Genomic DNA, 14,600 nt, shown 5'->3' with positions numbered 1-14,600 from the left:
AATCCAGTCTCTGGAGCTCTCCTCAAGGTGTAGGGGGGTGATGGTAAGAAGCTGTATAAAATTTCATACATCATTGCTGGAGCTACTCTCATGTAGGAACAGTTCAAAAGATGAACACAGGTCTTTCAGAGAACTTCAGAAATGGTTATAACTCATAATAGGATGGATTTGAATATGCTGCAGTTACATGAGACGAGTCACTGCCTGAAGTCCTTGCTGCTGGTACCTGTGCCTATGTCACTAACACACACAACAGAAAAAGCAGCCTCATTTCTCAACACAACAGCACTGTGCTCATTATAGACCCCGCATTCTTACAATCTGGTAATCTGCATTCAAGTCTCTCAGACAGCAAATACAAGAAATTAATTTTATTTTCATAAATGTAGATGTTAAATACATAATGTCATGCACAGAATACAAGAATTTGCAGGATACCACCAAGTTCAACTGCAAACAGAACCGCAATACAAAAGTTGCCACTATACAGTACTATAAACTCTGTACCCCATAAAGGGCTTATTCTGATAAAGTTTAGTCCAGGAAGGGCTTTTTTGGCTTTTTTTATTATTAAAAGAAATCTACCTAAGCATAGACATTTGTACTCAAGACGTGACTGCTTCAGTTTGGGAAGGCACCCAACCTTTACATCCCACCTCTGCAACTAGAGCTGCGAAGGCCTTGCAGAAAGCAGAGGAGGGATCATCACCACCTGAAGGTCAAGCCTGCCTCACAGCGTTACGGACCACTCCAGAGGAGCATGGAGATGGGAGCAGGACAACCGGAGCCACAGCAACACTATCCGAGGTGTTGAGTTTCTGTGTCACAAGCCAGATCTTATACCCAGAAAACACACAAAGGTTTATTGGAAATACTCAGTACTCCTTGAATGGAGGAGTTAAGAGCAGTTGTCGGTCCCAGGGCTGTATGCAATTGGTGAGAACAGAGGCATTTCCCCTCAGAAAGAGGGAGACAAATTTTCCCATTGGAGAACTGGCCTCTAGGGTTACAGAAATTGGAAGAGATATTAAAAATAACTAGATCTGTAGAGACATTTTGGTTTCACATGAGATTTTAACTGTATGTAAACCATTCTTCAAGAAGAACAAGGATTCTTTAGTAAAGGCCTTGGAGTGCGTTTTTTATATATATGTATATATATTCCTATTTATTTATGAAAATATAAAACCAAAGGACCAAGCTTCAACCCACCAGAAAAGAGAGGAACAGACTACAGGCAAACATCCAGCTCCGACATTTCAGATTACTTTGCTTGGTCAGGGTAGATCTGCTGGAATTCCCCCGTGATGGTAATACTAATTCGGAAACAGTAGTCCCATATTTTCATGGGCATGTCAAGTGTTTAGTATCTCCAGTTTGAGTGGAGCTGAGAGCACTGGAAGTGTTCTAAAAGACAACAGACTTGATTCTAAAACCCATTAAGAAACACTTTCTGATTTTATATAGAAGTATTTTGAAATAAATACATTATTCAATAGGGGACAATGAAATATTACTATTATTTGCCTACTCCCCACTCAATTATTTTGATCTTTAGTGTTACAAAGTCAGAAAACACTTTAGTGCACAGTAAGAATATCAAAACAAAAAGGTACCAAAGTTATCTAAGCTCAAACGTGATTGTCTAGTTGATGTTGCTCGGGTGGCCTTTTCTCCATCTGTATTTGATGCTCTCATTCCATTTAGATCTACTTCCAGAACCTGTAAAATCCCAGTGCTATTGCTAAGCAAGTGAATACCGAAGCTGTTAAAAAAAAAAAAGTAGTAATTAGATGAATGCTAAATTGTATCACCTTTTAAATTCAGGAAATTAAGTGCAAACATATGGAAGGATAACTCTAGAGTACTGCTTCCTAAACTTCGATTGTTACAGCTGTGAAAATTCTGGAAAACAATGACTTGTCTTAGGTGCAAAATCCTGCACGGTAGCACTGCCTAGACAGTGAGACGAGATCAAACTCGGCAGCCTGCAGAACCATTTTTTCAGGAACAGTCACAGTGAATAACAGAGCACAACAGACTATAGTGATTTTTACTATCATTGCCCATCTATCCGGAACTCTATAACAGGATAGATGGCTGTATCAGGTCTTTCATTAAACATAATTAAAAAGATCTTCCACTGAGCAAAATGACAACACACATTTGACATGACACTAGGATATCATCTCTGAAGTCTGATGAGCTGTCTTCCAGATTTGTTGAACCAGTGTTTCGGTTAGTGTTAGAATAAAGTTAATTACATTTCCCTCTGAACTTGTTCTTATTTCCAAACATGTGTAACTGTCTTCTTATCCAGCTCCAATGAAACACAGATTTCATTGGTTATATATTGAAAACTCCATCTCAAATCAGACTTAAATTTGTTCTGCTCTGTAGAGGAAAGTACCCGTACTGCCACAGCGAAACTGTTCCTGTGGAAGTCAGAATGGGAGACAGAACTGGTCACTCTCAGGCTAATCCTCAAAGCTTGCTAGCATTCCTAAGCAACCTCTGGAAAACTTTTGAAGCAACCCTGCCACATGAACTGTCAGACTAGACAGGGTATTTTGATTTCTCCCCCCCCCCCCCCCTTTTTTTTTTTTTTTTTTTTTAATGTCCATGTTCCTCCTAATCCCAGTTTGGGGCACAATCATACTCCAACTGCAGTGTTTGTTGTGTTCTCACCTCTTCCGTGCTCTGTGTTCCATTTCTTTCAGTCACTGGGGGGGGAGAGCCCCACCCAATTCTAGTTATCAGCTGCTACGCAGCTGACTTCTTGAATTCACTTGTCATGTCATCTTGAGCAAGTCTTGAATAAAATTTTACACATATCCTCTACCGGCACTCACCTCCTCGTCTATCACATACCTGCCAAGTAACGTATCGTATCAAGTTTATTCGATTCCATCAGTGTTTTTAAGGAAGCTATTTCAGTGTCAATTTTATTGCTGATTTCTGAAATAACGCTGTTGGTACTTGAATCCTGAAACATTAAAAGAGGGCATATATCTGACGATGATCTCAGGCCCTGTCAGCTTTGCAAAAACAAACAGGAATACCATGCTACCAGCAACAAAGAAAAATTTCCAACCTATCAGTGAAGTAAAATAGTTAATTGCTAAGTGATCTTCGAAAACACAGAACAGCATTTAATACAATACAGGAAGGATATTAAGGATGGAGACAGAAAAAGAGAAACAAATCCGTATGATCTGAGTTTTATCTCTGATTTGCCAACTGCCTCCTAAAGGAGGCATTCTACAATGTGCAGATAGTGCCCCTGAATTTTTGCTGAACAAAGGTTTAAGAATTCACAAGCCATATCTGGGAAATGGGTAAGATGCTGAAGGCAGGAAACATCCATCATCAGCCTCTTAGACTTCAGTGCCTTCAAAGAGGCTTTACCACCTCTTGAAACTTGCTTGGCTGTAGGTATCTGAACCATCCCGCTGGCAGGGCTGACCAGCTCATCCCGTAGCGCTGGGGAAGGCAGCATGCTGGTGCACGCCCACCTGTAACAGCCTACATAAAGGCACTCTGGAAGCGAGGGACAAGTCTTGTACGCCTTCTGCTTGGGTGATGTTCAGCACAAATCCCCCACGCTGAAGCAATAAACACGTACAACATGCGTATGTGATACATGCTGACATTTTGTTTTACTACATTCAAGTATCTATTAAGCTTCACAAAAGTTGTGTGTTCATGCAACGTGCAATGTGTAACTACCCTGCTCAATATAAAATGGCCTTTATTCACTACTTACTTTTTTATGAAACTCTGTAGTTGCTTCCATCAATTTCCTCTCTTGATCTGTAAACTGTGGATAAAAGATAAATTACAATTGTAGCAAGAGAAAATGGCATAAAACTGGGCAGAGTATCTTCACAGACCAGCTTACCATATCTGTCACTCTGCTCCTCTCCAGGTTTATATCTAGCTTACTGTCAGCTCGGATTTTACCGGTTTCATTCTGTAAAACAAAAAAAGATAATGAAAATAACTATTTACTTCCCCCAGCATGGGTGTATAGCTACTTGCTGATTACTCACCATTAACTGCTGTTTAACTTGATCTAATTCAATTTTCATTTTCTAGATGAAGAGGAAAAAAAGTTTTTAATAAAGTCAGAAAAATGCTGTCCAAGCCAATCAGTTCTGCGTTACTACTGCATATAAGTGATTACTCTTCCACGATCTTTCTCCCAACAGAGCAATTTGTTCCTAGTTATAGTAGTTAGGCTATTTAATCTACATCCTATAGATTATCTGTATTCTATGTAGTGTATCTATACAGCCAGATATAATCTGCTGGAAATTTTTCCCAAAACGAAGGAATCATTTTGTGAAAACATACAATGAAGATCTTGTGATTCTCAGACTAAAGAGAGCAGAAAAACACTAAAATGCTGTCAGGCAAAACTAAAACATGTCTAAATCACCAGTTTAATTAAATTGTTGCAAGGAAATGGCTGACTGCTCTCCCTGGATTGTACTGTTAATGGTGACAAGGCTACTAGAATCACCCAATACAAAAGATGATCCTAAGATGTGAACATTTCTTTTTTCTTTCCAGAAGAATTAAGCAAGTTGTATGAAGTGAAATATACATTTATATGATCCCAGAAGTTGCAACATACAAACATTTCAACTCTGGTAAAAAGCATCCATAATTAATTCTATGTAAATATTTTGCAAACAGAAATATAAAACAGATATAATCCAATTTAATTACACTAAATGAACTACAATTTAACTGCTTAATTAAAAGTATTTATTAGTACCTCATTCTCAGCTCTCAAGTTTGCAAATTCACTTTTTTCCAGGATAACCATATCTTTTCGAATGGAGTCCAAATGTGCCATTATCTGCTGTAAAGTTATTTCCTTAGAAACAAAAAAAAATAAATATGTCAATGATTAAGTTTCACACTTTCCAATAAGAAAAGATTTTTATGTTTAAACTTATGAAATTAGCTACAGCAAAGCACAAAAATGTGAAGGGTCTCCAACAGGAAAGTGACAGAATAATAGAATTTCATAGCTGCAACTGTTTTTTTGACAGACTCAAGAAAAGCAGTTGGTGTTTTTTCCAGTTGCTTTTATGTTAACTCTGAATTTAAGCAAAAAAGCCAGGGGTATCTAGTCTAAGTGTTTACGAAGTGAAACAAAAAATTCAGATTTGTCCTTCCATTTTCAATGAACGTTCAGTAGCCTATAAAACAAGTTGGAAGTTTGAATCCAGTTCCTAAATAAGCACTTAGGGGGCAACCACAGCTTCTCTGTCTGGGCAGCCTGTTCCACTGCCTTGCCACCCTCTGAGTGAAGAATTTCCTCCTCATACCTGATGTAAACCTACCCTCTTGTAGTTTAAAGCCATTCCCCCTTGTCCTGTCACTGCACCCCCTGACAAAGAGTCCCTCCCCAGCTTTCCTGTAGCCCGCTTCAGGTACTGGCAGGCCGCTGTAAGGTCTCCCCGGAGCCTTCTCTTCTCCAGGCTGAACAACCCCAACTCCCTCAGCCTGCCTTCACAGGAGAGGTGCTCCAGCCCCTTGATCATCCTCATGACCCTCCTCTGGACTTGTTCTAATACTACCTTGTCCTTCTTGGGCCCCAGAGCTGAAAGCAGGGCTCCAGGGGAGGTCTCACGAGAGCAGAGCAGAGGGGGACAATCCCCTCCCTCGCCCTGATGGCCACGCTGCTTTAGATGCAGCCCAGGATACAGCTGGCTTTCTGGGCTGCAAGCACACATTGCCAGCTCATGTCGAGCTTCTCATCCACCAGCACCCCCAGGTCCTTCTCCTCAGGGCTGCTCTCAATCCATTCCCTGCCCAGCCTGTATTTGTGCTTGGGATTGCCCTGGCCCACGTGCAGGACCTTGTACTTGGCCTTGTTGAACCTCTTGAGGTTCACATAGCCCAACCTCTCAGGCCTGTCCAGGTCCCTCTGGATAGCATCCTTTCCCTCCGGTGTTTTGACCACACTGCACAGCTTGGTGTCATCAGCAAACCTGCTGAGGGTGCACTCCATCCCACTGTCCGTGTCACCAACAAAGATTAAACAGTGCCAGTTTCCTCATCTCATGTTAAAACACTCAACCTGGACACTGACCACACTTTAAAAAACTGTTTCTACCTACACAATTCCACAGAAGTTGTATTTGTGATACTGACTTTTTTTAAAACGTGTATTAGGAACTCCAAACAGAAATGTTTCCCTTTTGACGGAAAAACAGAGACAAGTTCTTGTCTTATCTTTGAGACTTATAGGAAAAAGTTAAGTAACTGTTGTTAAGCACAAATGCCAGTAAGATAAAAATCTGTGCAAGTAAGGCTCAGCAGTTTAAATAAAATAGCAATGTATGTTTAATTGCATTAACTCATTGAAGAAGAATGGCACATAATTTTAGCTTGCACAGCCTTCCTGACTAATTATTAAAAACATTACTGTGCATCAGATCTTTATTATACTGGCCCAGATGTTTAGCCTACAGGAAAAAGCTAAAGTTCTTTTTATTTCGGCAATTTGTTAAAATGAAACTTGTCACCACCTCTATTATCAACAGAAGGAACAGTCATGTTACTTAACTGATTTGCTGCCTCGAGACACGTTCATAAACGTGAGCCTGAATGTCTGAGCAAAGGAGATAACTCGTCGCTGTGCTCAAATACAGGCGGAGGTGTCGGCTGGTCCAGCACAAACAGCTAGGTGTATGCAAAAAACTAAGCCAGTCTGAGCCTACTTGCTGTCCCTGAGGGCAACTGACACGCCACAGATAACATCTCGATGGCTAAAATCTCTTCCTTCTAAAACGTGGTGCCCCTGCCAACCCTACCTTGTGGGAACAGTTGCTGGCCCTATACTTTCTGTTACGGTGTGCCCAGGTCAGGAGACTGATAGCTGCCAAGGGGCTGCACTAAGTGTTTACGTCTCTGGATAACCATGTGGTGGTGTCTGGGAACCACGTCCCAGCCATGTTCTGTGTTTACAGCAGATGTAGCCTAGAGACTGAAATGCAGGAGTAAAATTACACTTTTAATAATAGTTTTCATTTGATGAACAAGAAGACAGGAAAATACAGGATATCTGCGAACAGAAACAGCATCTTTACTAATGTTCAGTAAAAACACTGACAATTTTCTGCTATTTTAGGTGCTTTTGTTATCTCTCAAGAACTCCCTGCGTTTCTCTTCTGCCCTGACCTGTTGCAAAGTAGTTAAAATCTTGGATTTACCTCAGAGCTTCTCGGCAGCTAAAGCAGCAAGCTTTGTATTAAACCGATACATTGTGGCTGCACTTGGAAAGCACTTCTGTGAGACGAAAGGTGTAAGGTATTAAAATTCTTAGCATCACCTTGAAACCTAGCTCAGTAAGGTATTTATAGTACTACAGAGTTGCTCACTTGTCCTTTAAATATGGACACGCGCCATTATACTCACACAGTGTTGAATATTTATACACACCGTAAATAAGTTCTTACCTGCTGAGCCTGGGTGACCATATCCTTATAGACCGTGTCTAAACTGACATTCGACAGGGTGATTAACGCCGATACAATGGTCTCTGCTTGCTCTTTTGCAAAGCCTGAAAAACAGTTGAAGGATGACAAATTAAGGTAACATTAGAAAGCTGGACGATGAGTAGAGCAAGAGGTACACAATAAACTGGGACACTCAAGTGCTGTACCTAACTACAGTGGCAAATGGGAAATCACACAATTACGGAAAACTGATGGTGGAACTTGGTCACTGTGACATCTCACTACATAAAATAAACAGACAATGCTGCAAAAACCTGAAGAGCATTAACTTTTAACACACTGAAACAGTCTTTGCAAGCAGCTGATGGGACTACCGAATTTCTGTACCATGTTTAACGGCTCATGCATTATAAAAATAATTGAGCAAAATTTTACTTTATTATAAACTTCTGCAAAAAAAAAAAAAGCTGCCACGTTAGTCAAATCTGATTCAGTACTGAGGTCTTTGACCCTAACAATCTATTTCCAGCAATCTCTCTGATGTGTTGTATTTCAGTTGCTCCATTTCCCAGCTTGGGATCAATTAACTTTTCCTTGAAATATGCTTTCAAGGCAAATTATTGAGAAAAAGGTCACTGAACTCTTCTAAGTACTGGAATCAAACTGCACCACTGGTTTGTATTACTAAAAAAGCTCTCATGCTTTATGACATTTTCCTTCCACTAAGAGGTGTGGTTGCATCGCTTCAGTTTCTCTGAATTTTCAGGGTTGCCTAGGTTCTTGCTAATTCATTATTTTGTTTTTCCTCTATTCTTCCTTGCTGCTTGGAAGTTTAGAAAATGTGAAGAAATTCATACATGCAAGAGTTAAGACACTGGAGCCTGAAAACTGCCTGCAGCAAGTCTGGCAAACATTAAAAGCATCTCTTAGCTCTGGGATTTCTTCAACTTTTACCTTTACAGCCCTGTCACTGTGATACTGAAGGGTTGTAGTAGTTATGGAACAAATTAATAAACTGATTAACAACAGCGGACCAGCATCAGACAGACTTCACCTTATGTTCTAAAGGAACTAGAAAAAGAAATAGCTGAATTAGTACTCAGGACAAGTAGCATCTAACGAGCTATCCTGACTCCTCAAGTACTGAAAAGCGACAAACACAACATCAGTTCTAACAATAATTCCAGAAGAGACATAACGAACTAGGGGCTGACAAGTCTGACGCACATGCAACAAACAAACAAAAACAACAACAAAAAATATTAGCGTACTCTTAAGAGTCTTCTAAGTACTAAGACACATTATTAGTAGATCTTAAGAGTGGAAAAAATCCTAACTCAATTGGATAAAGTTGCAGCTGCCACTTAGGAGAAAGATTTAGGAATCGTAACAGAGAGTTGATAGCCTGACAAAGACATCAGCTCAATGCTTAGAAGGATCAACAGAGCAAACCAAACTTTAGGAATTACTTAGAAAAAAAAAAGAGTAGAGAACGAAATAGATGAAATGTCAGTTTTCAAATCCATGGGACATCCAGTTGTCAGGTAATGCCAACAGCTCTGTTCCTTCCCCTGTGAGGCAGCTACTGCTTGGGAAAATCCAATGAACTAAGAATCTTCTGTTTGGAAAAATAAAAAAAGATGGAAGAACATGACATACGTTTACAAAATCTTAAGTGACGTGAGAGATCAAATGTTCATTTCTCCTTCCTTCAAAAGGACTGAGGGGCATCAGATTAACACAGTGGAAGCCAGGTTCTACATAAACAAAAGGAAGTATTTTTCCACACAATGAGTGGACTTCTGAAACTGCATGACAAAGGATGTTGTGGGTACTAACCAACCCATAGTAGCTCAGGGGCTTAATAAACTTATGAAAGGAATTCTCTTGGAGGTCACCAAAACTCATACCCAGCACAAAATACCTCCAAGGTGAGAGCAGCTGGAGGCCTAGAAGGTACAAGGGGATGTGCCACTCATCTGCCCCATTTTTACACTCTTCTGCAGACAAAGACTCACAGTCCTGCTAAGGGACAGAACCCTGGGCTAGACAGACCTTTCAGCTGCCAAAAGACAGCCACATTCACTAAATAAAAGAACAGGCATTAAGGATGTATTACAGCACAATGCTGCTGGAAATATTTACAATTAGGAAAAAAAAGTTACTATTAGCAGCCAGTAGAAAGTTCTTCAAATAAAGCTGTGGTTTTTTTTTGTTTGTTTTTTTGTTTTTTTTTTTACCAGAAAACAGTTCTTCAATCACCACCACTGCTCTCCATTTGTCAAATATATTATGCTCCTCAGCTGGAAGATGCTATGTAAACTTACCTATAGCTACAAAAAAGGTAAATTTAATGTAAGAGTACCATTTGTATGGTTACAGAAGCATCAAAGAGTATCAGATGCCTCTCCTGCACCAGACTCAGCTAGAGGCTTCCAAAACTTTTAAACATAAAGTACCCGTAATTTGGGAAAACCGATAGCGCTCAAAGTTATAGTACTTAAATTCAAAGTTTTTCTGTGAATTATTTAACAGACATCACTTACCATGGGCTTCCAGATCCTGCACTAAGGCATGAGTATCAAAAGTCACTCTCCTCTGCTCCAGTGGAGTGATTTCAACTCTTCTAACATCGTATGAATTCCTAAGGAGTGTGGCAGCAAAACCTGGAAGTGACAAACATGTATTTTAAACTTCACCCAATTGGTTTATCGTGCAATATGGTAATTTTCTTTCATCGTAGCAAAGCCACGTGGAAGTTGCAACAAAAAGCTGGGTCCTTTTGATTCCCTGGTTATAGCACGTATCAGAAGCCACCAGTCCCTTTTCCTTCGGAAATTTATACCACACAGGACTTGCACATCAATTTTAAGTGCGTTAATTTTAATTTTAACTAGAGAGCCATGCAGGACAAGCATCCTGATACACAAGAAATAAAACTACCACAAGTAACAACAATAGTAGAAACCTGATTTAAGTGATGTTTCTCATCTTTTAAAACATTAGCTTTCCAACACACTGGCAGTTTCTGCTGGTTATAGTTAACATTCGTTTGGTTCTTCACAGAATCCCTCAACTATATTCTCTTTACACATTCTTCTACTGCTACCCAGCAGAGAGTGCCACGCATACAGATAAAGGTACATGCACATTACAGAGATCTAACATTCAGAATTAATTTGTTGGTTCACCAGCAACTGGGTGAAAAAGCGATGCTTGTACCTAACACATCCTAGATCTCCTTAGCTCAAGACCCACCCTGCTTATTATGTAAGTACTTTCCCACATGATGCTTTTAGCTTCTCCGCCTTTATTTCAAGGATACTTTTCAGTTCATCTCATCATCATGACATCATCTCATCATACATGTCACTGATTTCACTCTGACAGAATCTTTGCTATCTAAAACGCTCTGTTACTTCTAAATGCACGCTTACTTAAAACCTCACTGGCTCTTTCCCTTAATGGAACTGTTTTCTCTCTTATTTAGATATTTACTTGAATGCTTTTTATCATTTAAACAAAAAGGAAGTTATGCTGTGTCACTGTTAGATAAATTAAGGTATGTGCTGCCTTTTATCTACTCTAAAGAGGTGACTTAAACTAAGACAGCTGTAATATCCAAATCAAAGTCCATGTTAGATTTAAAATGAGAGAAAGGAAAAAAAGTGTGTTTACATACATGAACTACATACAATTAATTACAAGTAACTCCAAAACTTAACACCCCCCCCAATTGAGTCATAACAGCTTTCAATTATGGATCTCTTTGCTAAACGTGCTGATTTATTTTCACTGGGTTTACCAGGGCCTGCAGCAACAGGACAAGGGGCAATGGTTTTATTGAAAGAGGGTACGTTTTGATTGGACATAAGATAGATTTTTTTTTTTTTTTTAAAACAGTGAGGGTGGTGAAGCACTGACACAGGTTGCCCAGAGAAGCTGTGGATGCCCCATCCCTGGAGGTGTTCAAGGCCAGGCTGGATGGGGCTTTGGGCAACCTGGTGTGGCGAGAGGTGTAGGGAGGCTTGGAACTTGGTCTTCCAACACAAACTGTGATTCTGTGTTACACATGTCTGACACAGTCTCTCTCAAAAACAGCTAATATTACAGCATAAATCTTATGACAGCCTAAGCAAGCTGTTTTTTTCCCCTTTGGCTCCACTCCTGTATTCTTGCCTTGTGGCACAGCTCTCAACCCAAGGCTGTCTTCAGGAGCCCGTGATGTTTCCACACGCCATTATCTGCAGCACCTCCACATCACACTGCTAGCTCCCTTTTCCCAAGCCGTCACCATGAGCTTTTCGACAACAGCCTCCAGTGGCACTGACGCCTCTCTCCTTGCTTGCAGCCTCTCCAAGCCACACAGCTGGCACAACCTGCCGGCAGTCTGAACACACCTTTCCGTGCCCCTCTGCTGACTTCTACTGCTCCTTCTGCACCAGAGAGCTGCTACCAGCCCCCCCAGCTCCTGAGGGCACCTCCTCCCCCGGCAGCCATTCTGTGCTCCCCCCAGAGAGGCCCCCACGACCCCCTCCAGGGGGGTGGCCCCCGCTGAGGGCCCAGCTCCCCCCCCCCACAACCCCCAGCCCGAGGCCCCCTCCTGCCGCCTCAGCCCCGTGTCACCAGGCGGCTCCCGGGGCTCGGCCATCGGGTCGGCGGCTCCCAGCGGGCCGCGAACCAAACCAGGGCCCCTCGGCCGCCTCTCACCTCTCCGAGGAACCGGAGGGAGCGCGGCCCGAGGCGGCTGAGGGGGGAGCGGGGCCGGCCGGGAGGCGGCCCCGGAGGCGAGGAGGGCAACGCGGCGCCCGCCGCCCCTCATCGCCGCAGCCCCGCACCAGGCGCCGCCCGCCGCACCGCCCTCCTCCGGTCGGGCCCGCGGGCAGCGCTGGGAAGTGCAGTCCTCGGAGGGACGGCGAGCAGGGGAGGAGCCATAGCGCACAGAGCAGGAAGGGCTCCGGCCGCCATTTTGGCCTGGCGGCCGGCTCCCGCCCGGCGCCATGTTGCGGTCGTCCCCGTTTAGCAGCTCTGGTTATCGCCAGCAACTTTGGTTATATGCAGTAAAGAGTTACATATGCGTGAAGTTTCCCAATACGCCTATACGTATGCATAACCTATCCCCGCTTTGGGATTAAGCAAACCCCCATTCTTCTGTCCCTGGCTTCAGTCCCCCCTTTTCTAGAAGATGAGTAAATTCTTTTACTCACGGCAAAGATTCCCAGCTTCTTCGGTACTGATCACTCAGTGCCATACCATGGACGCATGACAAAGAAGTCAGCGTGGCTATCCAGTATAACATTCTCCAGTTCCAGATTAGTATACAGTACAAGACTTATACCAACTAAGATCAATATGACTCTGATTGGGTGACACAACGTATTGAGAATGCCATTTGCTGTTGGTGACCACCCGAAAAGTGTATCCCACCAGTGATGACTAGCGTCTTGTTTCACGCTTTGTAGAACCTTACTTAACTTCCTTGGTGTCGTGATGGACAGTAATTAATGTCTTTTCTACATTTTCCTGAATGCCTATTAAAACGTTGATCAGGTCTTGGTGTTTAACTAATTGCCTCACTAACGTGAGGCTCATCCCAATAGGTGTAGGTAGTAACTTGTGATACATTGTGTTGTTAGACTTGATCAACTGGTGGGATAGCACTGGTGCCAAATATAAATATCACACCCGACAGTTCCAACAAAGTTACAAATACAAAAGTTAGAATGATTTTTGCTAGGGAGAGTTATATTCTCATTATACAAAAAGCACAAAGCAGTTCTTAAACACACACAGCCTTGACCAATATATAAGCACAGTCTTTTGACTCGTATTTGGATGAATTTCAAAGTGGCAAACACCTTCCTCAGTGTCAAGACATACGTCCTGAGCGTCAATTGTGTTGCTTTCACAGATAAATCCTTCTTGTTCCTGGGTAACGCATGATTCCAGATTTACAGTCTGCCTTTTCCCACTCCCCATCTGTGGCCATATTCTATGCTCCAAAGGATAGAGCACTGTCTCCTCTTGGATTAATCCTAGTGCAATGATGGGGTGGATAACATAAACTGTGGCATTACGTATAGTAAGCACAAAGGCAGTAGCCATGTTAACAATGGGATCATAGGTAAAATTTACCAGAGTCCACCAAGATTGGAACTTCCTCTCAAAATCACTGGCATTGTCCCAAACAGCCTTTCAGACTTCAACAGGGAAAATGCCTTTAATTCCTTCCCTAATGATCTTAATTGTGGTAAAGGTAGTAAGGAACACCTGGTATGGTCCTTCCTACTGTGGTTTCAAAGTTTTCTCTGCAAGAGACTTGACATATACATAATCTCCAGGCTGTATGTCAGGCACCGGTCCATCCAGCTCTCTACTTGGAGTTCCAGCTACATGTTTTTCTGTTTCTCTAAGTTGCTTACTCAAAGCCACCATATAGGTAGTCAGCGTCTCTTCCCCAACCTGGGTAGATATTCCCTTCTGGACCCTGTATGGTTTCCCATAAAGCATTTCAAAAGGACTTATTTTTTCTTTAGTTCGGGGCTTAGTCCAAATCCGCAGCAATGCTAGCAGGAGAGGTTGGGGCTAGGGCAAGGTAGCTTCTTGTCCTAACCTTACCATCTGTTGTTTGATCAAATGGTTCATTTTCTCCACTTGACCACTCGATTGAGGTTGGTATGGAATGTGGAGTTCCCAATCTGTGCCCAAATGCCGACTAATTGGTTGTACTATTTTCGAGGTAAAATGAGGCCCCCTGTCTGAGGACATGGTGGCTGGAACTCCGAAGCATGGTATTATTTCTTGTAACAATACCTTAGTTATCTCTCGGGCTTTGGCAGTTCTAGTGGGTACTGCCTCTGGCCAACCTAAAAAAGTATCCGTAAATACCAACAAATATCAATACCCCCTTTTCTTGGAAGTTCAGAAAAGTCAATCTGCCATTGTTGTCCAGGCCCATGTCCTTTCCCGATTTGGCCCGATTTTGGTTTGGGGATGTTTTTGGGGTTGGTCTGGAGGCAGAGGTCACATTGTCGGGTTACTTGTGTGACAGTAGCATACAAATTCCTAGCCGTAATTTTCCCAATCACATAGTTAAATAGGGAATCTATTCCCCAATGATTT

At 42.1% G+C, this 14,600-nt stretch overlaps 1 protein-coding gene across 2 annotated transcripts; it reads right to left on the bottom strand.

The window, feature by feature from the left end:
• Positions 1–356: 356 nt before the first annotated feature.
• CCDC90B (coiled-coil domain containing 90B) lies at positions 357–12,839 on the bottom strand. 2 transcript variants are annotated; one of them, XM_083796692.1, is made up of 9 exons: positions 12,686–12,839; positions 10,025–10,144; positions 7,479–7,582; positions 4,784–4,885; positions 4,053–4,094; positions 3,902–3,973; positions 3,767–3,820; positions 2,872–2,986; positions 357–1,765 (listed from the first exon to the last, which is right to left on the bottom strand). In XM_083796692.1, the coding sequence occupies exons 3-9, from the start codon at positions 7,497–7,499 to the stop codon at positions 1,710–1,712; spliced, it is 462 nt and encodes a 153-aa protein (XP_083652818.1). In that variant the 5' UTR covers positions 7,500–7,582; positions 10,025–10,144; positions 12,686–12,839; the 3' UTR covers positions 357–1,709. The 2 variants fall into 2 exon arrangements, with proteins under 2 accessions (XP_083652818.1, XP_083652817.1); XM_083796691.1 differs by lacking the exon at positions 12,686–12,839 and adding an exon at positions 12,189–12,625.
• Positions 12,840–14,600: the final 1,761 nt, after the last annotated feature.

This window comes from Anser anser, assembly GCF_964211835.1.
Source record: "Anser anser genome assembly, chromosome: 1".
In the NCBI taxonomy this organism is placed as follows: domain Eukaryota; kingdom Metazoa; phylum Chordata; class Aves; order Anseriformes; family Anatidae; genus Anser; species Anser anser.
The sequence above is the reverse complement of the archived record's forward strand: the minus strand, read 5'-3'. Positions and strand labels throughout refer to the sequence as shown.

Excerpts from the sequence above, each read along its gene's own strand:
- CCDC90B (XM_083796691.1), bottom strand. The coding sequence starts at position 12,480 with ATGGCGCCGGGCGGGAGCCGGCCGCCAGGCCAAAATGGCGGCCGGAGC. Across the intron at positions 4,886-7,478 it reads TGGTCACCCAGGCTCAGCAG|GAAATAACTTTACAGCAGAT; the intron begins GTAAGAACTTAT and ends TTTGTTTCTAAG. Across the intron at positions 3,821-3,901 it reads GGAGCAGAGTGACAGATATG|TTTACAGATCAAGAGAGGAA; the intron begins GTAAGCTGGTCT and ends TTTTATCCACAG.